At 49.1% G+C, this 21,408-nt stretch overlaps 1 protein-coding gene and 1 pseudogene across 2 annotated transcripts in view; both read right to left on the bottom strand.

The window, feature by feature from the left end:
* The window catches only part of TMEM132C (transmembrane protein 132C), a gene marked incomplete at both ends in the record, with an annotated part of 367,991 nt that overhangs the window by 3,603 nt on the left and 342,980 nt on the right, over positions 1-21,408 (bottom strand). The window contains 3 exons of the mRNA XM_082853295.1: positions 3,370-3,561; positions 5,475-5,748; positions 7,465-7,670. Coding sequence (XP_082709421.1) covers positions 3,370-3,561; positions 5,475-5,748; positions 7,465-7,670 — 672 coding nt within the window. The remainder of the gene's footprint in view (positions 1-3,369; positions 3,562-5,474; positions 5,749-7,464; positions 7,671-21,408) is intronic.
* LOC309970742 (sterol carrier protein 2-like) lies at positions 15,093-15,616 on the bottom strand (annotated as a pseudogene). Its single transcript has one exon. The product of its transcript is annotated as a sterol carrier protein 2-like (transcript).

Below are 21,408 nucleotides of genomic sequence, written 5' to 3'. Positions count from 1 at the left end.
CTTGAGGGCGTGCAGAGCTGCTCAGAAGACCTACCAGCCAGTGGCTGGGATGGTGATGCCCACCTAGGCATGTGTCAGATTGGGGTGAAACCTTTTACGTAAAGCCAGGACTCCTCTCCACATATGCAGGTGAGAAAGCCTACCCACTGGGCCAGAGGCACATCAGTGATGCTTGTCTGTGCGCTGAGCACTGGGTGCGAAAATGTCTCCCCCGGAAATCAGAACCTCACCCCTTCCCCAGGAGTGGCGAGTCTGAAGTTATAACACCTGATGGTGAAGGAGCTGCAAGACATTTACTTGAAACTGGACCCCTACACACGCAAAACCGCACAGGAATTCCTCAGGAACCATATAAAACAAAGCAACTACAGCTCAAGAGGTGCTCATGATAAAAAAAATTACAATCCCTAGGAGGGAAGGCTCTACTATGAGAGAAAACCATAAAAATTTCACATAGAAAGATCAGCAGATGAAGGATTCGAGATAATAAAACAAGTGAAAAAGACTATAAAATAAAACAACAACAAAAATAAGCCAAAAAAAAATAGAGTAAAAAGGAGTAGAAACTACACTGAAAGAGTGGGAGTCACCGGAAAAAGAACGGGTAGCTGTGGAAAGAACCACACAGAACTTCTAGGCGTGAAAAATACTCTGGTTGAAATTAACTACTCAGTGGATAGTTTGAACAGCAGATTAGACATGGTTGAGGAGAGAATTAGTGTAATGGGAGACAGAGCCAAGAAACTTACCCAGAATGTAACCCACAGGAACATAAAGAGATGAAACATAGGAAAGGAAGGTTGAAAGCAATGAGAAAGAGAATGAGAATGACCAATGGTTTTCTGTTAGGAGTTCCAGAAGCCAAGAATATGGGAGAACTTCAATAGTCAAAGAAATAAGGGCTGGCCATCTTCCAGAACTGAGGACAAGTGCCAATAATAAAAAGGAAGGTTTCTGATGACACCACTGGAGCGTCTGGATCTAGCTTTACCTGAAGATGCCCATGCTTGGACATGAACTGATAAACTCTGACGTCTGACTCAACCAGCCCGAGTTAGGCCTCTAGCACTTGTAAGGAAAAGCCCAGACTATCACCAGCTTCCTGTTAGGAGTGAGTGAGAACGTTCACGAAATCTAAAGATGGTGTGTGCGTGCTGTTGGCACCTGCCCACTTTCCTACAATACCCGCCTGCTGAACTTTCAGCCGTCAAGCCCGCAAGGTGGTTTGGCCTGAGGGCATTCTGGCCTCTGGAACCCATGTGGTCATGCCCGCAGCCAGAAATGCCGAGAAATTAACACCCTCCAGAAGCAGCCCTCCACTAAGGGCTGACGGGAGGTGTGATATATCCCAGCTTCCTTGACCTCAGGTACAATGACTCTCCAGCCTTTTCGACACTGGCTGACGGTTTCCCCAGGAGACCCAGGCTCCAGTAGCCCGCAGTGGTGGCTGAGTTGGGAACACACTCTTCTGGCTGCCTTCCCTTCCTTCCCTCACTTCCCGACGCCCTTTTGGTGTTCCCTTCACCGCCCACATGCAGTCCTTGCAGGTGGATCCTCATCTCAGGCTCAGCTATTTGGGGGATCAAAGCTAAGACGCGACTGGTTCAGGAATTTTCCTCACCGCCCTCCTCTCCTTTAGCTTCATCAACTTACAAATCATACAATGGGACGGCCCCCCTTCTAAAGCCTCAGTCGAATGCATTCACGCCGGGGGAGACCTCACTTCACTTCACCAGCCTAGCTTTCTTTAGCACTGGTAGGGCACGGGGGAGTATAATGCAACTGCCTCATATTCACGGCATAGCCATCTTTCAGATTTTGTATTTCAAAGTTGGAAATATCAAGAACAAGGGGCCAGCCTTCCACACTCCAAGGGCTGCGATAAAACCTTGTTAACGCAGCATGCAAGTTCATCGTGGCTGACTTTTCGCCTTGAGTTCATTTTTCTTCATCAACTCTAGACGGAGAATGAACTGAACATCAAACAAGCCCCCATGAACGGCAGGCAATGCGAATTAAGCCCTCAGAACCTCATGGGCTTGCCAACCTCCATCTCCATCATCCCTGCTGTGGGATTGAGACCAAGTCCTTCCATTAGCTCATGACAGCCAGGTTGGAACATAGGGGTTGTCTCAGGAGAAGCCAACGCAATTCCCCAAAGATGAGAAATTCTGAAATCCTTAAACTAACACACGTCCAGGCATGATTTAGATCTCCTATTCTTTCAAGAGTCATGTCTGCAAATGGAACGAACTCCATCCACAGATCCCCTTAGGCAGCGCCGGGGCCCTCCAATTACCATCAGCCAATGAAGACAGATGGGTGAGGCCGGATACTGGTGGGTGGCCTTGCCCCATGCCAGGGAGGTGGCAATGTCAGTTATCCCCTGATTAATTACCAGTTCTCAGCAAATAGCTTCATGCTTTCTGCTTTGTCTCCCCACTTTGCTCGCTCCGCTGTTTCTATACCAGCAAATGCCATGCCAGTTTCCTGCCCCCAGGAGAGGTGAGCAGAGGTTCCAGCACTGGGAGCTGGACCAGGATGGGAACCTACTCCAGCTCCCTGTTGGTGATGCTCTGGAACCATACCAGGCAGCAACGCGCAGCATTTCTAGAATGGTCCACCCTAGTCCTTGGAACCTGGGAACAAAACGAGATGTCCACCCCCATGATGATGTTATATGCACAGCTGAAGTTAGGGAGAGCTGCCTGGCTGAGCTGGGTGGGTCTGGTGTAGTCACAGGAGCCTTTGGAAGCAGAGGAGTTTCTCTGGCTGGTGGCAGAGGGAAAGTCAGAGGTTGAAAGCACGAGAAGAACTCAATGCACCGTTACTGGTTCTGAAGATGATGGCGGGGGGGGGGGGGCGGGGGTGCAGAGAGAAGGGAGCAGAGAGGCTCCCAGCCAGCAGCTAGCGAAGAAACAGAAACCTCAGGCATTCAGCTGCGCAGAGCTGGATTCTGCCAACCACACCAGTGAGTGCAGGAGCAGATTCTTCCCCAGAGCTTCCTGATAAGAGGCTTTGCTCTCAGCCTGTGAACCCAGGAGCATGGCACCCAGCTGAGCCCACCTGGACTCCTGACCCGCAGAACCGTGAACGACAGTGGTTGCTGTCTTAAGCTGCTAGGCTTCTGACAGTTCTTTGCACAGATGACTAATCCATCCCCGTGCACTGGGTACCATTATTCTGGTTCATCACAGACCCCGCTTCTTGGATGATGTAACCACGTGCATTTTACACAGCCCGAATCACTCCATCCTGGAATGTGGTTTGGCCACCCTGTCCCAGTTCCTCCCACCTCCCTCCCCTTTGGCTGAATCAGGTGTGGCAACCAGCCTTGCTCCCCTCGACCTCTGGCATCCAGGCCCCTACCTGTTTGGGGGTTCGCAGCAGCTCCTCAGCCGTGGCCACAGCCGTGACGGCCTTGCTGTTCTCTGTGCTGGGGTGAAGGGTGACAGACAGCCCAGCCACGAACTGGATGGCCAGGTCTGTCACCGAGACTTTGTCATCTAACACGGTTACTGTCTTCTCGGCCAGGATGGAGTCAGACAGTGGGGACAGCACCTGGGCAGGACACAAGATAAATCCGTCACACCTGCTTCTGGATGTTGGAGCCTTTCCCTCCATCCGAAACAGGGTCCGGAATACAGTGTGAAGGAGCCACACATCTACTTCACTATATACACTAGCCCGAACTGGGCCTCTGTGAGAATCAGATAAAGTCACCCCTCCCCGGAGACACTTCAGCTCTATCTTTTGGAAAATGGACATAAAAATTAAAATCTATTCTTTTTTTTTTAATTAATTAATTTATTTCTGGCTACGTTGGGTCTTTGTTGCTGCGTGTGGGCTTTCTCTAGTTGCAGCGAGCAGGGGCTACCTTCGTTGCGGAGCACAGGCTCTAGGCACGTGGGCTCAGCAGTTGTGGCTCGCGGGCTCTAGAGCGCAGGCCCAGTAGTTGTGTCGCACGGGCTTAGTTGCTTCACGGCATGTGGGATCTTCCCGGACCAGGGAACGAAGCCGTGTCCCCTACTCCGGCAGGCAGCTTCTTAACCACTGCGCCACCAGGGAAGCCCTCCATTCTGTCTTTGAAAGGAAATGACCCTCCCCGTTTGGATGAGGCTCTCTTGCGTACCACACAACCTGGTCAACCGTTCACGACAATCCTGCTGCCTGGACCCGTGAAGAGTCGCACACAGGCTGACTCTGCGCGGCCCAACTCCCATTCTAGGTGAATTACGGAACCAACGGGAGACCTGAATTATAAATTGCTGACTCTCCCTTCGGGCCCCCAGCACAATGTGTCCTCTGCTGAAATATTACTTTCTGCCTCATCTCATAAACCACGTGTAGGACCTGAGATGTCTCAGGTGAGATGGTAGAAACGTATCTATCATTTCTACCTGGGGTGGTTGTGAAAGGATCCAGAATGACATTCCAGAAAGGTGGAGTCACACACACGACTATCTGTAAGACAGATAACCAGCAGGGATCTACTGCACAGCACAGGGAACCCTACTCAATACTCTGTGATAACCTATATGAGAAAAGAAGCTGAAAAAGACTGGATATATGCATATGTATAACTGAATCACTGTGCTGTACACCTGAAACTAACACAGCATTGTAAATCAACTATACTTCAGTAAAATTAAAAAACAAACAAAAAAGGTGGAGTCAGTAGGGTGAGACTTGATGGGCTGACTGAAAGGTCCTCATGCCCTGTCATCTGTTTTGAAATCCCACCATTCTATACATTTCCTTGAGCAAAAGAGGCAGTAGGATTTTTTTTTTTTTTTTTTTTTTTTGCGGTACGCAGGCCTCTCACTGTTGTGGACTCTCCCGTTGCGGAGCACAGGCTCCGGACGCGCAGGCTCAGCGGCCATGGCTTATGGGCCCAGCCGCTCCGCGGCATGTGGGATCTTCCCGGACCGGGGCACGAATCTGTGTCCCCTGCATCGGCAGGCGGACTCTCAACCACTGTGCCACCAGGGAAGCCCGAGGCAGTAGGATTTTGAAGAGAGTTTGTCGAATGACTGTATGACAGAATGACAGACTGACCTAAGGAAAGAAGGGAGGAAAGGAAGAAGGGACGCATCCTTCTTTGGTCGCTGGCAAGAGCAGCACAGAGATGGGGGAAGGTTCTAAGAGGGTGTAGGAGGTGCGCATCTGGAAAGGGGGCACTGAGGGTGGAGGAGTAGAGTCAGGATGGGGCAGGTTGGGTGGTGGGAATGGAGCATGCAGCAGTGAGGGGGTCATAGTGGCACTAAGGGGTGCGGCCACCACCTTCTCAATTCTGTCTGGAAGGAGCTTGGGGCTCAGAGAGCTGGTCCAGGCTCACCTTTCGGGGGCCCCAGGATGCCATCACGAGGACAAGGAATTGGCCACGAGGACCCGCCCACCTAGTGAGCCTCCCCCAGGGCTGGGTACCACCTTCAGGGATGGGCGTGCACGAGTTCCCAGCTCCGGCTTCCTACCTGGATGGTTGTCATGCCAACCTCCCTCCCGACCAGGATCCTGCTGTCCTGGAGAGTGGCCACATGGGGTTCCTCCAGCTTCATGAAGTCTGCAACCAGGTGGGTGATGTCGAACTGCCAGTCGGGACTGAGCAGGTGGCTTGGCCGGCCCCAGGGGCTGGCGCCCTCAGACACAAACTGAGTGAGGACCCGCACGGTGGCGTGCTGGTACTGCAGGGCGCAGCCTCGGCCCCGCCGCCCGTCCTCTTCTTCATCCTCGCTGTCTCGTGTGGGCCTGCCGGGAAAAGAGAAGAGGCTCTCAGGTCAGGTGATGGGATGCAAGGTGCACTGGAGTCACGGGGCAGGTGCCCCCGTCAACCTACAAAAGACAGCATCCCGGGCAGGAGCCTCAGGACCACACAGGAGCACCAGCTCTATCACCGGGCAGCACAAAGGGTGAAACGCCTCTCTCTCTCTCTCTCTCTCTCTCTCTCTCTCTCTTTTGTTTAATAATGCAAAGAAGCAAGCTTTATTGTACTTGCCAAAGGAGGAAGGTAAGACTTAATTGAGAAGAAAATGTGAACATCTCTCTCCACTAAACAGCATGACCCAGAGGAGTTCTCCACATCCTATCCCTCCTGATATATGCAACCCACAAAAAATCCCATCTCTCTTTTGAAGACATTTATTGACAAATAAAAGATAGAAGAACTAATATTTACTAAACGTACACTGTCCACAAAGTAGCAGAGAACCATGCACGGCTATTCACAACTTAATTTCAATGAAGAAAATTTAGCAAATCAAAACACTGAATTTCTCAGTCACTCCATAACCCCTTGTGCTAGTGGCTACCATGCTGGACACTGTGAGTCTAGAACATTCCACCACTGTAGAAAGGTCTCTTGGGCAGGGTGGTATGATGCTCTTGAGAGGTGTCTATCCTAAGCTCTGCACGGATGGACTCTTCGAATCTCATAACACCGTGAGGCAAAACTTTAATTATTCTTATGTCCAGATGAGGAAACTGAGGCGGAGAGATTGGGTGGCTGGCCCAAACTCACAAAGCAAGGAAGTAGCTGAGCTTGGATGTGAACCCAGCAAGTGTCAGTTCTGCCTTCTTCAGGGACAGGGAACGAACCCATATCTTGGCCACTTGTGACCACTAAATGGTCTGAAGTCTTGGCTGGAGTCATGGCTGTCCTCCCCGGCGGGACAAATGCCTTCAAGTTTACCCTGTAGAAATGGATTCACCATTTCACTGCTCCATTCATCCATCCTGAGATGGACTCCAGTTGCCCCTTAAAAATCAAGACCCTGGTGCCTGGGAGACTGTCGGGAAAATAGTGCTGGTGGTTTAAGATGGGAGATTCCATCCAGGAAACCGGAATTCAGCAACAACTCTTATTTAGCTAAACTGAGGGCCACAGAGCTGAGAAAACAAGACCCCAAATTCCTACATGAGACAATCCGGAGTCAGAATACATTAGAGGCTTTTGTTTCGGTTTAAGAGGAGGCAGCAACCCCACGGTCCAGTATAAATGCAAGTAGACTTTACCCAATATTTTGATATGCATAGAGCTTTTCAAGTTTATAGATATTCATCCAGCACAGAAAAAGGATTCACCGTTTTGCTTGGAGAAAATAAACCCAAACTTAAATTCCCTGGGGGTGGAGGGCCTAGAAAATCTTGTTACTTCTGTGGCTTCACTCTGGAGGGACCACTTGCAGGAGACAGTTTACTAGGAGCCCGTGTAGACTGCAAATGACTGGATCTCATGCTGACCCAGCCGCTCAGCAGCCTTCCTGCCTGGCTGGGTTACCCTGGGCCTTGGTTTCCCCAGAGGGTTGCTGTTAGGCTGTAGGCATGTATGTGTTGCCTCATGTCATCACCATGGTAACAGCATCACCTAGTCTGCACTGGGCCCTGCATTGGCTCCTTTAGCGTTAAGGTCAGTCTCCACAGCCGTTGCCGTCACAGCTCTGATGCATCTCCCCGTCCCGGGCTTACCTCTTAGTGGCCACGATGGGGACCCTCCAGCCTTTAATCTGGCTCAGCTCCGTGTCAGAGACGTCGATCTGCAGGGGCAGCCGGGGCACCCACACGGTGACGTGCAGGGGGGCGCTCAGGTGCTGGTATGTGAAGTTCACCACCGTGTCCACCTTGCCTTTCATCTCTTTGCCATTGACAAAGATGTAGTCGCAGCGGTCGGACACCTGCCAAGACAGAGAGGGGATGGAGGAGGAGAAGTTCCTGGGGCCCTGGAGACCACCCTCTGCCATTTGTCCTTTTCTCTAGCAAAGCACGCATGCTTGATCTACGTTCCCCTCAATGCAGAGCCTGAGACAAGGATTCAGTGTGGTTGGTTTACTTGGGAGGTGACCCCAGGGAAGGGGGACCAGGGAGCAGACTGAGGGAATCAGAGAAATAAGAATAGTTGGTAGAAAGGTACATCTTTGCATTTGCTGCTGTGACCATCAGGCTCCATTTTTCTGGGCCTCATGGAAAGCATACAGAATTGTCCACCTGCAGTATGAGAGGCAGGGATATTATCTACCAGCTCCTCTCCTGTCTCTCTTTGAGTGAGGGCTGCTGTGTGAGTTAATCCCCACACTTTTAGGCTGAGACACAGGCCCTGGGATGGAAAGCAGAAGCAGACTGAGAGAAGCAGCAATCACTAAGTGAACTTGAACCTGCACAGAACTGCAGCTGGGACTGAACTCTGGGTGGACCCGGGGAATGTGATTTGGGCACCAGAGGTGTCTGTTCTCCAGGCCGATGTCTGCTCAGAAGGTGAGCCACACCCACGTCCCGCCCTATCCAGCTTCCCAGGGTCTGAAGGGCTCGTACCGCCTTTCTCTCTAGCAGGGCTCTTCCAGTTCCTACACTCTCTGCTCCAATCACACGCAGCTCTGATGGCTCCCCATCAGGAGAACGCTCAGGCCTTCGCACATGTAGTTCCCTTTCCCTGGGAACACCCTTCCCTCCCTGTTTGCAGCACCTCCCCTGAGGCCCTAGGATTGTTTGTGTATCTGTACTGTTACTGTTCATCCAGTGAATGGCAGAATCTCATTAGTGATGACCAACTTATGTTTCCTTCCCCTGAATTTCCTCCTTTCACTGTTCCCATTTCTAGAAGATCATGGACTCAGGAAAGAGACAAGACAGAGCACAAAGGAAAACAAACACAGAGACAAATAAAATAAAAGTCTTCAAGCATCTAGATTTTGTGTTCCAATGCCTAAACCCTCAGGAAGATGCATCTATTTACAGCCCCACGGATGCTGTCATGTGGCAAAGAAACAGCTGGAGGATGCCCGTGCCCCTTGGGAGGAGGCTGCTAGGAGCACAGTGCACAGGGGTGGGACCACATCAGAGGTAACCCGTGTGGACTCTGAATGATAACGGGTGTGCCCTAGGAACCGTGAACAGAATCCTTGAGGACTAGAAGCCCCCTCCCCAAGGCCTTGAGAGTAGTTAAATCTCCTAGAAATTAGCCTCCGATGATGTTTCGTTGCCATAATGAATTGAAAACTGAAAAGAGAAATCAAGTTGGGTTATAGAGAAACATGACCCATCTTGCATAGTCAAGTTTATGGGATGGGATTTACACTAGCCCCATGTGGAAATTCACATTTTCAACTGCAAAACTGTAAAATCCTCGAAGGCAATAAGTACATGTTTTTCTTCTTTGATCTCTTGGTTCCTCATACCAGCTGCTCATGAAGTGGGAGCTCAGCAAAGTGGATACTGAATGGATGAATGGATGGAGAAATGGATGGACGGATGGATGGATGGACGGATGGATGGATGCATGGACGGATAAATGGATGAGTGGATGGATGAGTGAATGGACAGATGGATGAATGGGTGGCTGAATGGATGGATAAATGGACAGATGGATGGATGGATGGATAAATGGATGGACAGATGGATGGATGGGTGGATGGATGGATGGATAAATGGATGAGTGGATGGATAGATGGATAGATGGATGAATGGGTGGGTGGATGGATGGATAGATGGATGAGTAGATGGATAGATGGATGAATGGGTGGCTGAATGGATGGATGGATGGATGGATGGAAGGATGGATGGATGGACAGCTGGATGGATGCCTGAACATGGCCCTTTCTTCATGGGGTACTTGCTTCAAGACAACCAAACAAAGATCTTGGGGCGAAGGAGATATGGTGAAAGACTGAGATGGAGCCAAGAGCAGTGGAAGTTAATCTGAAAGAAGTTAAGAACACAAGAAGTTAATTTGAAAACTTCCAGAAAGCTCTAGAGCAGTGTTTCCTAACCTTTTAGGAGTCATGAACTCCTTTGAGAGTACACATAAAGCTAATTCTTGCCCTAGAAATGCATATACACACAGTTTTGTGTAGCATTTCAGAGTTAATGAAGTCACACATGGACTCTTCACCCAGCATTACCACACTAAGCTGTAACTGCCAGTTTGCTTATGTGTCTCCCGTCCAGGTTATACACGCTGAAAGGAACAGCATTTCCTTCAGGGGTGTCCACGGCCCCGCTTAAATAACATCCAACGCTGAGCAGTGAACTCTGGTGATCGCGCTCTCTTTCCCCAGCTTCTAGGAACCATGGATGGGTACCCTGGGCCCAGTTTTCATCTTCAGCTCGCACTTCTGTTTGGAGCGGCAGGTGGAGAGGGCCGGGCTGAGCGCATTTCCTCCATCTGCTGGGGACAGTGGCAGGGGGCGGGTGGGAGGGGAACACATGGATGGATCTTCTCACTCACGGTCAATAGTGGTTTAAAAATGTGTACGTACTGATTAAGAGTGGAAACCAATTTTCTTCCCTGTCCCAGATTTGTCGTTAGCATGTAAACACTGTCCTGGATCCGGGCAGGCATTAGCATAATAGCCAAGCAAGAGTTATATCAGTAATCACTTCTTTAATCAATGTTGTAATTTACAGACCATTGACTTTCCTCACTTATTACCTTTCTGAGCTCTGGTGGGAAGGAACCTGGCCGCTCCAGAATGCATAAATCATTAAGGGGACGCCGAGGGTATGAAGCGGCGGGCGTGACAGAGCCATTGTCACTGTTACTCCTGAAGATGCCATAAATGTCTGGGCAAGTCTCAGGATGCATCCATCATTTCCCAAGCGGCTACAGCAGCGGGAACCATGGTATCACGAAGCGAGCCTGCTCATCTGCAGAAAAGGAACCCGAGGCCCCTGCGAGTACCTTTCCAGCGCCTTGCCTCCACTTCCGGGACTCTTTTTTCTCTCTCATTGTGGGGGGGCTTCTACCCACTGAGAACACTGCTTGCTGGCCTCTTGCTCTCTCTGACATTCAAACTCTCCCTTCTGAACGCATGGTGGCCGTGGAACCGGCCACTGATGTCTGCTTTTAAGGACTGGGAGGGGCTGAGGTAGGTTCCGGTTGAGCGACCTACGGTCAGCTGACACCTTCTGTTGTCGCTCAGGCCTTGGCAACTTCCGGAGGACGTTGCCTACTTCCGAGGGGAGAAGCTGGGGACCACTTTCCATGAAGAAAGCAAAAGGCATCTGTTGGCCAGCCATCGACATCCAATGCGATTTTTGTCTTGAAGCCCTCGGCCCAGCGGGTTCTCAAATTGGACGAGCATCAGAGGCGGCTTGCAAGTGTCCCCAGACTGCTGGGCCCACCTCTGAAGTCTCAGGTTGAGCAGGTCTGGTGTGGGGGGGGCCGATATTTGCACTTCTAACAAGTTCCTGGGAGACGCTGATGCTTCAGGTCTGGGGACCACAATTAGAGACTCACTCCTTGAAATACTGCAATTGCCCCTCCTTCTGTGTTTCCGTGGCAGCTTAAATATCCTGTCTTAGCCCTTTGGGGCTGCAATCACAGAATACCCAGAGACGGGGCCGGGGGCTTAAACCACGGTCATTTATTTCTCACTGTCTGGAGGCTGGGAAGTCCAATACGAAGGCGCCCGCACAGTCTGTGTCTGGTGAGGGCCCATTCCTGGCTCCTAGATGGCTGTCTTCTCTCTGTGTCCTCACTTGGTGGAAGGGGTGAGGGAGCCCTCTGGAGCCTCTTATAAAAACGCTAATTTATTCATGAAAGCTCCGCCCTCGTGGCCTAATCACCTCCCTAAACCCCTGCCTCCGACCATCACACTGGGGTTTAAAATCTCAACATAGGTATTTGGGGGGCGTCACACAAACATTCAGTCCATATATACTCCTTTCATTCCTGTAATCACTTAGCTCTGAGGCTTTAAATACCATCTCTGTATAATATAAATACCATCTCTGATAACTCCCCACATCCGACCTCCAGATAAAAAGTGCTTATTCAACACCTCTACTTGGCTCTCTAATTAGCATTTCCAACTTCATATGCTCAGAAATCTAACTCTAATAGGTTTTGCCTCTTTGGAGACTAGGGGTTGAGAATAGAAATTAAGTTCAAATACAGAAAAACGATTTACATTTCTTGTACACCTGAGTGTGTGTACCTGCTCTGTTAACATAAACTATCAAATGCTCTTACACTGTCCTGATGCCTGCTTTTACACCTGTCATGTGCTTTCCCCATCATTCTCACCCTCGGTCCTTTCTGGAGCTCTGGACAGCCATCAGGATCCCATTTTAGAGATGAGAAAACTGAGGCTCACTGAGGTTGCAGCTTGCCCAAGGTGGAGAAGAGGGGTGAAGAACAGAACCGGTTTATGTCAGTGCAGGATTTGATCAGACTGTTTCAGTCGTGTTGTCTTAACAGATAATATCCTGAGATTGTGGCCTTGGAAATCGCCCTTCCTGCCACGTGAGTCTTAGGTTCTTTTCCATTTCTGTGGGCTGGGGGACCAGGGAAAGGGGCCCCAAGAGAGGCCACTGACCGCTGACTCTGACGTGGACCAGCTCAAGTCCTTTCTGCCAGTTGCCCTGGCCCTCGCTCTCTTGGCCCATTCCCAAAGCAGCCCACTCAGACAGGCCGGAACATTGCACATCTCGTCAGGGAACAGATAGTACATGCTACCTGAAATTTAGGAGAGTTTAACAGAGGGACTCTACAAAGGTGTGGGTAGGGTTGAAGGAAACCAGCAAGAGATGGCAAAGCCCAGCACAGATAGAGGTCGGGGTAGTGCATTGAATAGCATTCTCCAAAATCCATGCTCATCTAGGACCTTCGAGTAGGACCTGATTTGGAAATAGGGTCTCTGCAGATGTAATTAGCTAAAATGAGGTGATAGCAGCCTAGGGCGGGCCCTTAAAGGGCTGGTGTCTGTGCCCAGCTTGGGCACTGTCCCTGCTCGAGAGGCCTGCCCACCTTGGCAGAAAATGCAGCCAATGTCAACTCACAACCGTGCTGCAAGGCGCCCAGAGGAATGAAACAGAATGACCTCAGTTTCCCCACCCTCCAGTGCCTGGGGGTGCCTCCCCCTGCCTCCAGCCTCGTGGGAACCCTGAGGATGACTGGGATGTAATCTACAAAGGTTAGCCTCCCAGAGCAGGGTGGGAGAAGGGCAGAGGGGTCTGGAGGGGCAAACAGCATATCCAACACAGAGACCTCTTCTCTAACATTTCCCATCTTCTTTTGTTTTGGGGGGGCACACCGTGAGGCGTGTGGGATCTCAGTTCCCCAACCAAGGATCAAACCAGCGCCCCCTGCATTGGAAGCTTGGAATCTTAACCACTGGACCGCCAGGGAAGTCCCCCATTTCCCAGCTTCTTAATCTGGGACTAATGTTTAAAAATTTTTGTGAATTGTGGCCCCCTTTTAAACTCAGGAAAAACCCTTGAATGAGTCCAAGCTCCTCCCTGATGCGGCCCTTGACGTCTCTCCTAGGTGTGTCTCCCACTAATCCTCGCCTTGACTCGCTCTGCCCCTGGCTGATCCTTGAACACACCAGACACGCTCCTGCCGCAGGGCCTTTGCACTTGCTTACTCTCTATCTGAAGCATCCTCCCTAGGCGTCTGCATGATTTGCTCCTCATCTCCTTTAGGGCTTTTTGTTTTAGTTGAAGTATAGTTGATTTCCAATGTTGTGGTAGTTTCAGGGGTATGGCAAAGTGATTCAGTTATATACATACACTCTCTTACAGATTCTTTTCCCTTATGGGTTATTACAAAATATTGAGTATAGTAGGTCCTTGTTGGTTATCTATTTTACATATAGTAGTGAATATCTGTTCATCCCAAACTCCTAATTTATCTCTCTCCCCCCTGCCCTTCCCCTTTGGCAACCATAAGTTTGTTTTCTATGTCTGTGGGTTTATTTCTGTTTTGTATATAAGTTCCTTTGTTGTTAGTGTGTAGAAATGCAACAGATTTCTGTGCATTAATTTTGTATCCTGCAACCTCACTGAATTCATTGATGAGCTCCAGTAGTTTTCCGGTAGTGTCTCATGCCATCTGCAAACAGTGACAGTTTTACTTCTTTTCTAATTAGGATTCTTTTTTTTTTTTTTTTTTGAGGAAGAGCTATTTTAATTTTCTATTAACATTCTTCCAAAAACATGATTTTACTCCATATCTTACCGAGTTATTAGAAATAACATTAGCATTAGAAAAACTAGGAAGGTAAAAGTAGGGAAAACACATCATATGCCAAAGTCTGATATGAAATTTACCTTAAAAAAAAAGGAATAAAAAGTAATATTCCTTTAAGCTGAATTAAAGAAAAAAAACTAGGAAAGTAAATTAAATGTGGCTAGTTAAACTAAACATATGAGAAAGGAAAATTATAACAAAGGAAGGAGAGCTTTACAAATTTAATTAATACGAGATTATAATGTGAAAACTGTGCATCTCAAAGCAAACTTTGTTCAATTATTTTTAACAACAGTGTTTTATGATTCTAATACATCGATATGTTTTCAAGAAGGAAACTCACTTAAAAAATATTTTTGTTTTAAAAAATAGGCCTGGGCTTCCCTGGTGGCACAGTGGTTGAGAGTCCACCTGCCGATGCGGGGAACACGGGTTCGAGCCCCGGTCCGGGAAGATCCCACGTGCCGCGGAGCGGCTGGGCCTGTGAGCCATGGCCGCTGGGCCTGCGCGTCCGGAGCCTGTGCTCCGCAACGGGAGAGGCCACAGCAGTGAGAGGCCCGCGTACCGAAAAAAAAAAAAAAAAAAAAAAAGGTCTGTGTTCAGCTATAGATTTTTTTCTCCCAAGCCTTGATCATATTTCTTTGATTTGGGAAGAAAATACCGTTTTGATGGCATGAAATGCAAAACTTTAGTTTTTTTTTTTTTTTTTAAAATCCCAGTATAGAATTTAAAAAATTATCAATGGAAAAGAGATTAAGGTCATTACGTGCACAACACCAATTACTGGCCAGCTACTGGTGTTCTGTTTCTTCCCTAGTTCTCCCAAGGAAAACTTAAATTGAATCTTCAGCAGAATAATTCTCAAATATACTTTATCAGTAAAATAAGGGCTTTTGTTTCCCTAGTTTGGGGATTTTGCTATTCCTAATTTTATTCTAAAACTCAACTTTACCCCAAACCATAATTACCATATTAACTTCATAATGCACAGTTGTATGCAGTTCAGCAAAGCAGTACTACACCATCAGGTCCTATTCACCCAGAGCTTAGGAAAAGCAGGATTGGTCACACCCCTTTAAAAACAAATCTCATGCTATTTGCCATGGTGTAGCTTCAATCTAAGTTCTGACAATGAAATATACGGATATATATCTATACATCTCATCTTGATTTTCAAAGGTAGGCAACGGGAGTTCTTCACAGCTTAGCTTCGCCTGGCTGAAGCGACGATTTTGTAACTTCGTAGCCGGACCCATGTTGCCAGTGATTTTCAGTTTGCCTTGAAAGAAGGACGACTGAGGATTCGTTTTACCGGTCATCAAAGCCAGTAAGTCCGAGTCAGCCACTGTAATTGTGCAGTCGGCCTTCTTATCTGAGTTAGGGAGCACCGGTCCTTTGCCATTCTTCACGTCCACCACCCAGGTGGCTTCTTTACCTCCAGGGCCATCCTTCACCTTGAAGGCAAAAATATCACCGATTTTCTTCACAAACTGCTCTCCTTCCTCTTCAAGCTTCTTCTCAATCTCCTTAAAGACTAGATTTGCCTTAAATCCATCAACTGCAGAGCCGGTTGGAGCGGCCTCAATTTGATGAGTTCTAAAAGAACTGGCAGCTTCAGGAAAATCCATCTTGTACAGCGTGACAACTACAGCTCCCCCGGTGCTTAAATTCTGCTGCAGAGCTGGATTCCTTTCATTTCTTTTTCTTCTCTGATTGCTGTGCCTAGGACTTCCAAAACTATGTTGAATAAAAGTGGCGAGAGTGGGGCTTCCCTGGTGGCGCAGTGGTTGAGAGTCCGCCTGCCGATGCAGGGGACGCGGGTTCGTGCCCCGGTCCGGGAAGATCCCACGTGCCGCGGAGCGGCTGGGCCCGTGAGCCATGGCCGCTGAGCCTGCGCGTCCGGAGCCTGTGCTCCGCAACGGGAGAGGCCGCAACGGTGAGAGGTCCGTGTACCGCAAAAAAAAAAAAAAAAAAGGCGAGAGTGGACATCCCTGTCTTGTTCCCTTTAGGTCTTTAATCTAATGATTCTCAACGGGGACCACTGCGTCCTCCAGGGGACACTGGACAATCTTCGGAGATCTTTTTGGTTGTCACAACTAGGGAAGGAGGTTGTCACAATTTGAAGATGGGCAACTGGCATCTAACACGCTACATATCCTACAGGACAGCCCCACACATAGAGTCAGTCGCCAGTGCCGCGGTCGGGAAAGCCTGTCTGTAAATTCTCAGGGATCCTTTCTCAGACATTTTAATGTAAAACTGCAACTCTTCCAAGACACCTGACCCTCTGCTTTGCTTTATTTTTCTCTATCACTTATTGCCATCTCATACACTATACATTTTACCTATTTAGTTTCGTTTTTATTTGTCTTCCCTCACCAGAGCATAAAGTCCTAGGATGACAGGGACTTTTGTCTGTTTTGTTCACTTTTGTAACCCCTAGTGCCTGAAATGGCCCCTGGCACATAACAGGTGCTCATGAAATATATGTTGAAAAATGAATGAATGAATGCATCAGAGCTTGTGGGTCACATCTGACCTGCATGGTGTTTTTAAAATAGCAAATTAGTTACCAGCATTGGAAAACCATTGCATTCAATTTTGTTAGCAGCCTGAACCCTGAAAGCATTTGCGTTTTCTACCGTGATGTCTTTGCTGGTCTCATAGACCAGACTGGACGCTGCTGGGAGGGACAGTGCTGCTGGGAGGCGCTGCTGGGAGGGACAGTGGGCTGCAGCTGCTGGGAGGGACAGTGGGCTGCAGCTGTCCTCGGAGGTATTGAAAGCCAGCCTCAAAGGTGCCCATAGCCCGCAGCAGGCTCCCTCCCCTTCTGTCCGCTTTCTCCCATCTTTCCCCATCTCTCCACCCGTGATAGCTAACTGCCCAAGTGTATTTACTTATTTTGCTACTGTTCTCTTAATTTTAACTTTTGCACAATGTCCCCACTGGCAGTATGCCAAGTGTGAACCTCCGCCCACCAAGAGCCCAGCTGAGCATTCCTCGCTGGGCAGGCTGCAGACCACGCCCCGGGAGACTGTCTGGGAGACTATTTCTTCACGCAAACTACTGGCGAACAACAGGAGGTTCTCTCAATGGAGAATTAAATGGCCAGAAACCATTTCAACATCCCCAGAGCAGAGTGTTGCCAAGGCAACCAGGGCATGTGCCCTTGGCGGGGAAAAGGCGCTCAGGTACCTGGCTCCCCACTTCCTCCCTCAGGGGACACTCAGGGCTGCTCCTCCCACATTGCACCTGACACTCACCCACCCACCGCTCACACGTGGGAACATACACGAGGAGATGGACTCTCAGTGGTGACTGCATGTTTTATAACAGCAACCAATGTTCTCTGAGGGCTTGCAGTGAAGCAGGAACCATTCTAAGAGGTCACGTGAATGGTTACCTAAGAGGTAAACATTCTAAGAGGTAACATGAATCATTCACTGAATCCTCACCGTGAACATACGACAGGGCTACATTTTAAAAATCACATCCGAATTTCAAATGAGGACACAAAAGACAGAGAGGTGATGTAACTTGCCCGAGGTCACACAGCTGGTGGTCAGTGAGTCAGAACTTAAACACCATCGACCCCAGAGCTCTGCTCTTAACCATGGTGCCCACTGGTTCGGTGCTCATTGAGTTGTTGGCTTTGATTCTTATCCCTTTTCTTCTATGGTGGGAGAATGACCCTATTTCCTATTGCTGGCAAACTGGGCCACGTGACTAGCTGTGGCCAAGAGAATGCAGAGAAAGGTGACGACCAACCTCTCTCCAAGCTCAGACTCAAGAGCTGTTGTGTATTTCTGCCAGCCCTTGTGAACTTCGCCACCAGAGGAACTTAAAGTAGCGGAGACCTCTCAGCCCAGCCCTGGAATGAGGCACCTGGACAGATCACAGCCTGACCTGCAGGGACGGGGGGTCCACCCCAGCCAGGCCCACAGACCACCAGACGACCCGCAAACGCATAAGCAAGAGGACATGATCATCGCCTCCAACAACTGAATGTTGGGTCACTTGTTGCACAGCAGAGCTGACCGAGTTATTCTGCTACGAGCTGGGGTGAAGAGGACGCTGCCTGTACCTCTCAGGAGGTCTTATATTCCCTCTCCTGTCCTCCCCACTCCATTCCCCCTTTGTCCTACCTCCTTTCTCTCCTCCTTAGGCAGTGGGGAGGACACGGCAGGGCTGGGAGGAAAGCAGGACTGGGAGAGCCCTGCTGCCAGGTTCAGGAAGGGCCCGCGGTTTCGGGAATTCTCCGAGTCAGAGCTTCTCATCCAGGGGCGGTGACTTCCGCCTGGCCCCAGCTTTGGGCTGGGAGAACGCTTTCCTTTCTCTGTGTCCTGTTCTCCCAAAGAACTTCTGGCTTAGGTAGCATCTCACCCACAATCTGCACTCCCCCCTCAGCTGCCAGAGAGCAAGTTTTACGTTTGCAGATCTGCTGCCATTTCACTAGTAAAGTGTCTGACAGCTACTTTTCGGACGTCTCTGGAAAAGAAGAAAAGGAAAAGAAAAAGGTAGGGAAAGCAGGGCTAAGCAGTATTTCTGAGATGATGTCTCTCCTTTCCTCCTCCTTGCTTCCTGCCTCTCACTTACAGATGGCCAAACAGAAATCTGTTCTGTGATAAATCACACTTTATCCAGCTGACAATGCAAATGCAAATGCCAGGACTTGGAGATGCCGAGTGGTTCTCAGCTCAGGGCTCTGGTCCACCCGGGAGCTGGTGACGCTCCCGGTCAGATGCAGGGGTCTGGCCCATGAGGGTCAACTGGACAGCAGGACCCTCGCCAGGGTGGTCAGGCCCAGAGGAAAGCGGATTTCCTCACTGGAGGCTCCACATGTGTGGCCAGGCTTGCATTTGAGTCGTGGCTGACTCCTCACTATACCTCATCTAGCAAACGAGGATTCCTTCTTTTTATAAATACTTCCTGCATTGCTATTATGCACCAGGCGTTTTTCTCGGCACCAGAGATGCAGAAGGGAGTGATAAGGAGACTTCGTTAAGGAAGTTCCATTTTGGGGAGTGTGGGGATAGATGCTAACAGGTCAACAGTAAGGTAAATGTGGGCAATAAATGCCATGAGAAAAATAAAATAAGGGAACAAGCAGGGGAAGTGATGTCTAGACAGATCCTACTATCAGGAAGGTGGCGGCCCTGAGATATTTGGGGGGAAGAAATTTCCAGGAAGATGTTCTTATTTTCCTTATCTAGTATTTATTAAGCGCCTGCTGTATGCCAGACTGTGCTAAGAGGACATACGTACTGACTCCTTTTGTCTTCACTAAACCATTTTACGGGGGCGGGGGGGGGGGCACTGAGGCCCAGAGAGGTTGGCTAACTTGTCCAAGCTCAAACAGCCAGTTGGATTGGACTTGGATCTGAAAGCAGTTCTCTAGCTCCAGAAACGTTCCCTTTAAAAAAAACTTTGCCAACTTAATTGGTGGAAAGTTATTTCAGTTCTTTCATTTTGGAATTAAAAAGAAAGTTCTTGAGGTCTGTGATCAAGCCTTCTTTCTCTCTGTGACTTCTTGCAATTCCCAGATACTAATAGACAAGAATTTTATTAAACTGTCTTTCTCTCCTTCTCTTTTTAAAAGTTTGTCTCATATAATTATGCCCAATAACTTGTAGGAGATCAGGGCCTCATCTGCGTCACCTCAGCACATCCTGCTTAAAAGGAAAATTAGACGCAACGTAGCGTTTTGGAGGAAAAAGAATCTTTCTTTGATTTTTTAAAAACACCTTTACTGAGATATCTTTGACATATCAAAGTGTATATTTAAGATGCACGACTTGATGTTTTGATACATGTATCTACTGTGAAAAGATCACCACAATCCAGCTAAACAACTTATCCATCTTCTGACACAGTTACCATTGTCTGTGTGTAGGTGTTGAGAAGATTTAAATTAGAATCTATTCCCTTCGCAAATTTCAAGTGTCCAGTACGGTAAGCCCTGATCCTTTACTGCTCTCTTATACTATGCAAAGACCCTAACGTAGGCATATTTTGACCTGCTGTAGAAGCAGAAGGAAGGTTGGCAGATACAAGGTCAGAGAAGCCGGCTAGGGTGTGTCGGGCAGGGGGCGAAAAGCACCCCAGATTTGCTCTTACAGGAGAATTACATTGGAAAACCCGCAAATACAGGAATTAGCCCAGTGCCTGGTGCACACCAGGCAGAGAGGGAATCTCGGAGGGCTGGGCAAGGGGAACATATTAGCCCCTAGACGTGTGTAGACAAGGGGCTTTGATTTTTTTCTGTCTGGAAGAGGAGAATGGGGTAGAAGCTTCCAGAATGACAGCCTTAAACAGCTCTGCCCCTCCTGTGTGTGCACAGCTCTCTCCAGTAGCTTGTGCCCTGGACGACCCGCTGCACCATCAGCCTGGTTTTCTCCCTAAAGATGTCACTTGAGATCCTAACGTCCTGGGACCCAGGACACAAGGCCTGGAGCTGTCCTGCTGAGGGGACTAGGTGCCTCACAGCTTCTCTTTGAAACTCCAGCCTCGTAAGAGCTTCCTCACAAGACGGAAGCCTTATTTCAAAGGGCAGCCCCCCACCTGAGCACTGGAGTGAGGAGGAAAAGGGCTTAATTATAGAGGAAACCAGCAGCAAGGATGGGAATGATCCAGCTACGTGGGTCAATATGGGAGTTTGGGGAGGGATGTCGCTGGAGCCCCAGGATGAGAACTGCTGGCCATGACCACACCTGTCTTCCCTCAGAGCTCAGGGGATCTGATGCAGCTGGAAGGCTAATGAGTTTGGGTTTTGGAGTAAGTCTGTTACATTGTTACATGTCAGGTATTTTCTCCTCTTCATTTTCCTTTTCTGATTTGGAATCACTCACACACTAAGGTGTCAATTTGTCAATTTCCTTGTCAATTATCCTAGTGCTTTGTGCTGAGTAATTTGTCATTTTATTTTATTATTTTTTATTGGATTATAGTTGCTTTACAGTGTGGTGTTAGTTTCTGCCGTGCAGCGAAGTGACTCAGCCACACGCGTACACACATCCCCTCCCTCTTGGACCGCTCCTGGCCAATCACAGGACCCCTCTCCTCCAGGGGAGCTCAGGGCAGAGTCTTGCTGGGAGATCTCAGGCTCTTCCACTTCTTCTCATCCTTTGCCTCCATCAGAGTAAGTCACTGCTTTGGCTAATGTCACCAAGGGAAACCTGCTCCTGGCTGGGGCAGGAGTAGGGCTCTTCTCTAACCTGGGCCAAGTTAAGAAATGGAAGAAAGGCCCTGGGACAGGGGGACAGGGACAGGGTGGGTAGTAAAGAGCAAGGCCCTGGGGTGGAAAGGGAGAAGCCTCCACTCCAGGCACCCAGTCCTTTTCCCTGTGGCCCCAGCCCTAGTTGCATTTGGGGATCCTCTCCTCCCTCACATTAGTCCGGAGTTTCGGATGAATCTCGGCCTCCAGTCTCCAAAGCAGGGTCATGTGA

Source organism: Leucopleurus acutus (assembly GCF_964270905.1).
Source record: "Leucopleurus acutus genome assembly, chromosome: 13".
NCBI classification, from domain to species: Eukaryota; Metazoa; Chordata; class Mammalia; order Artiodactyla; family Delphinidae; genus Leucopleurus; species Leucopleurus acutus.
The sequence above is the reverse complement of the archived record's forward strand: the minus strand, read 5'-3'. Positions and strand labels throughout refer to the sequence as shown.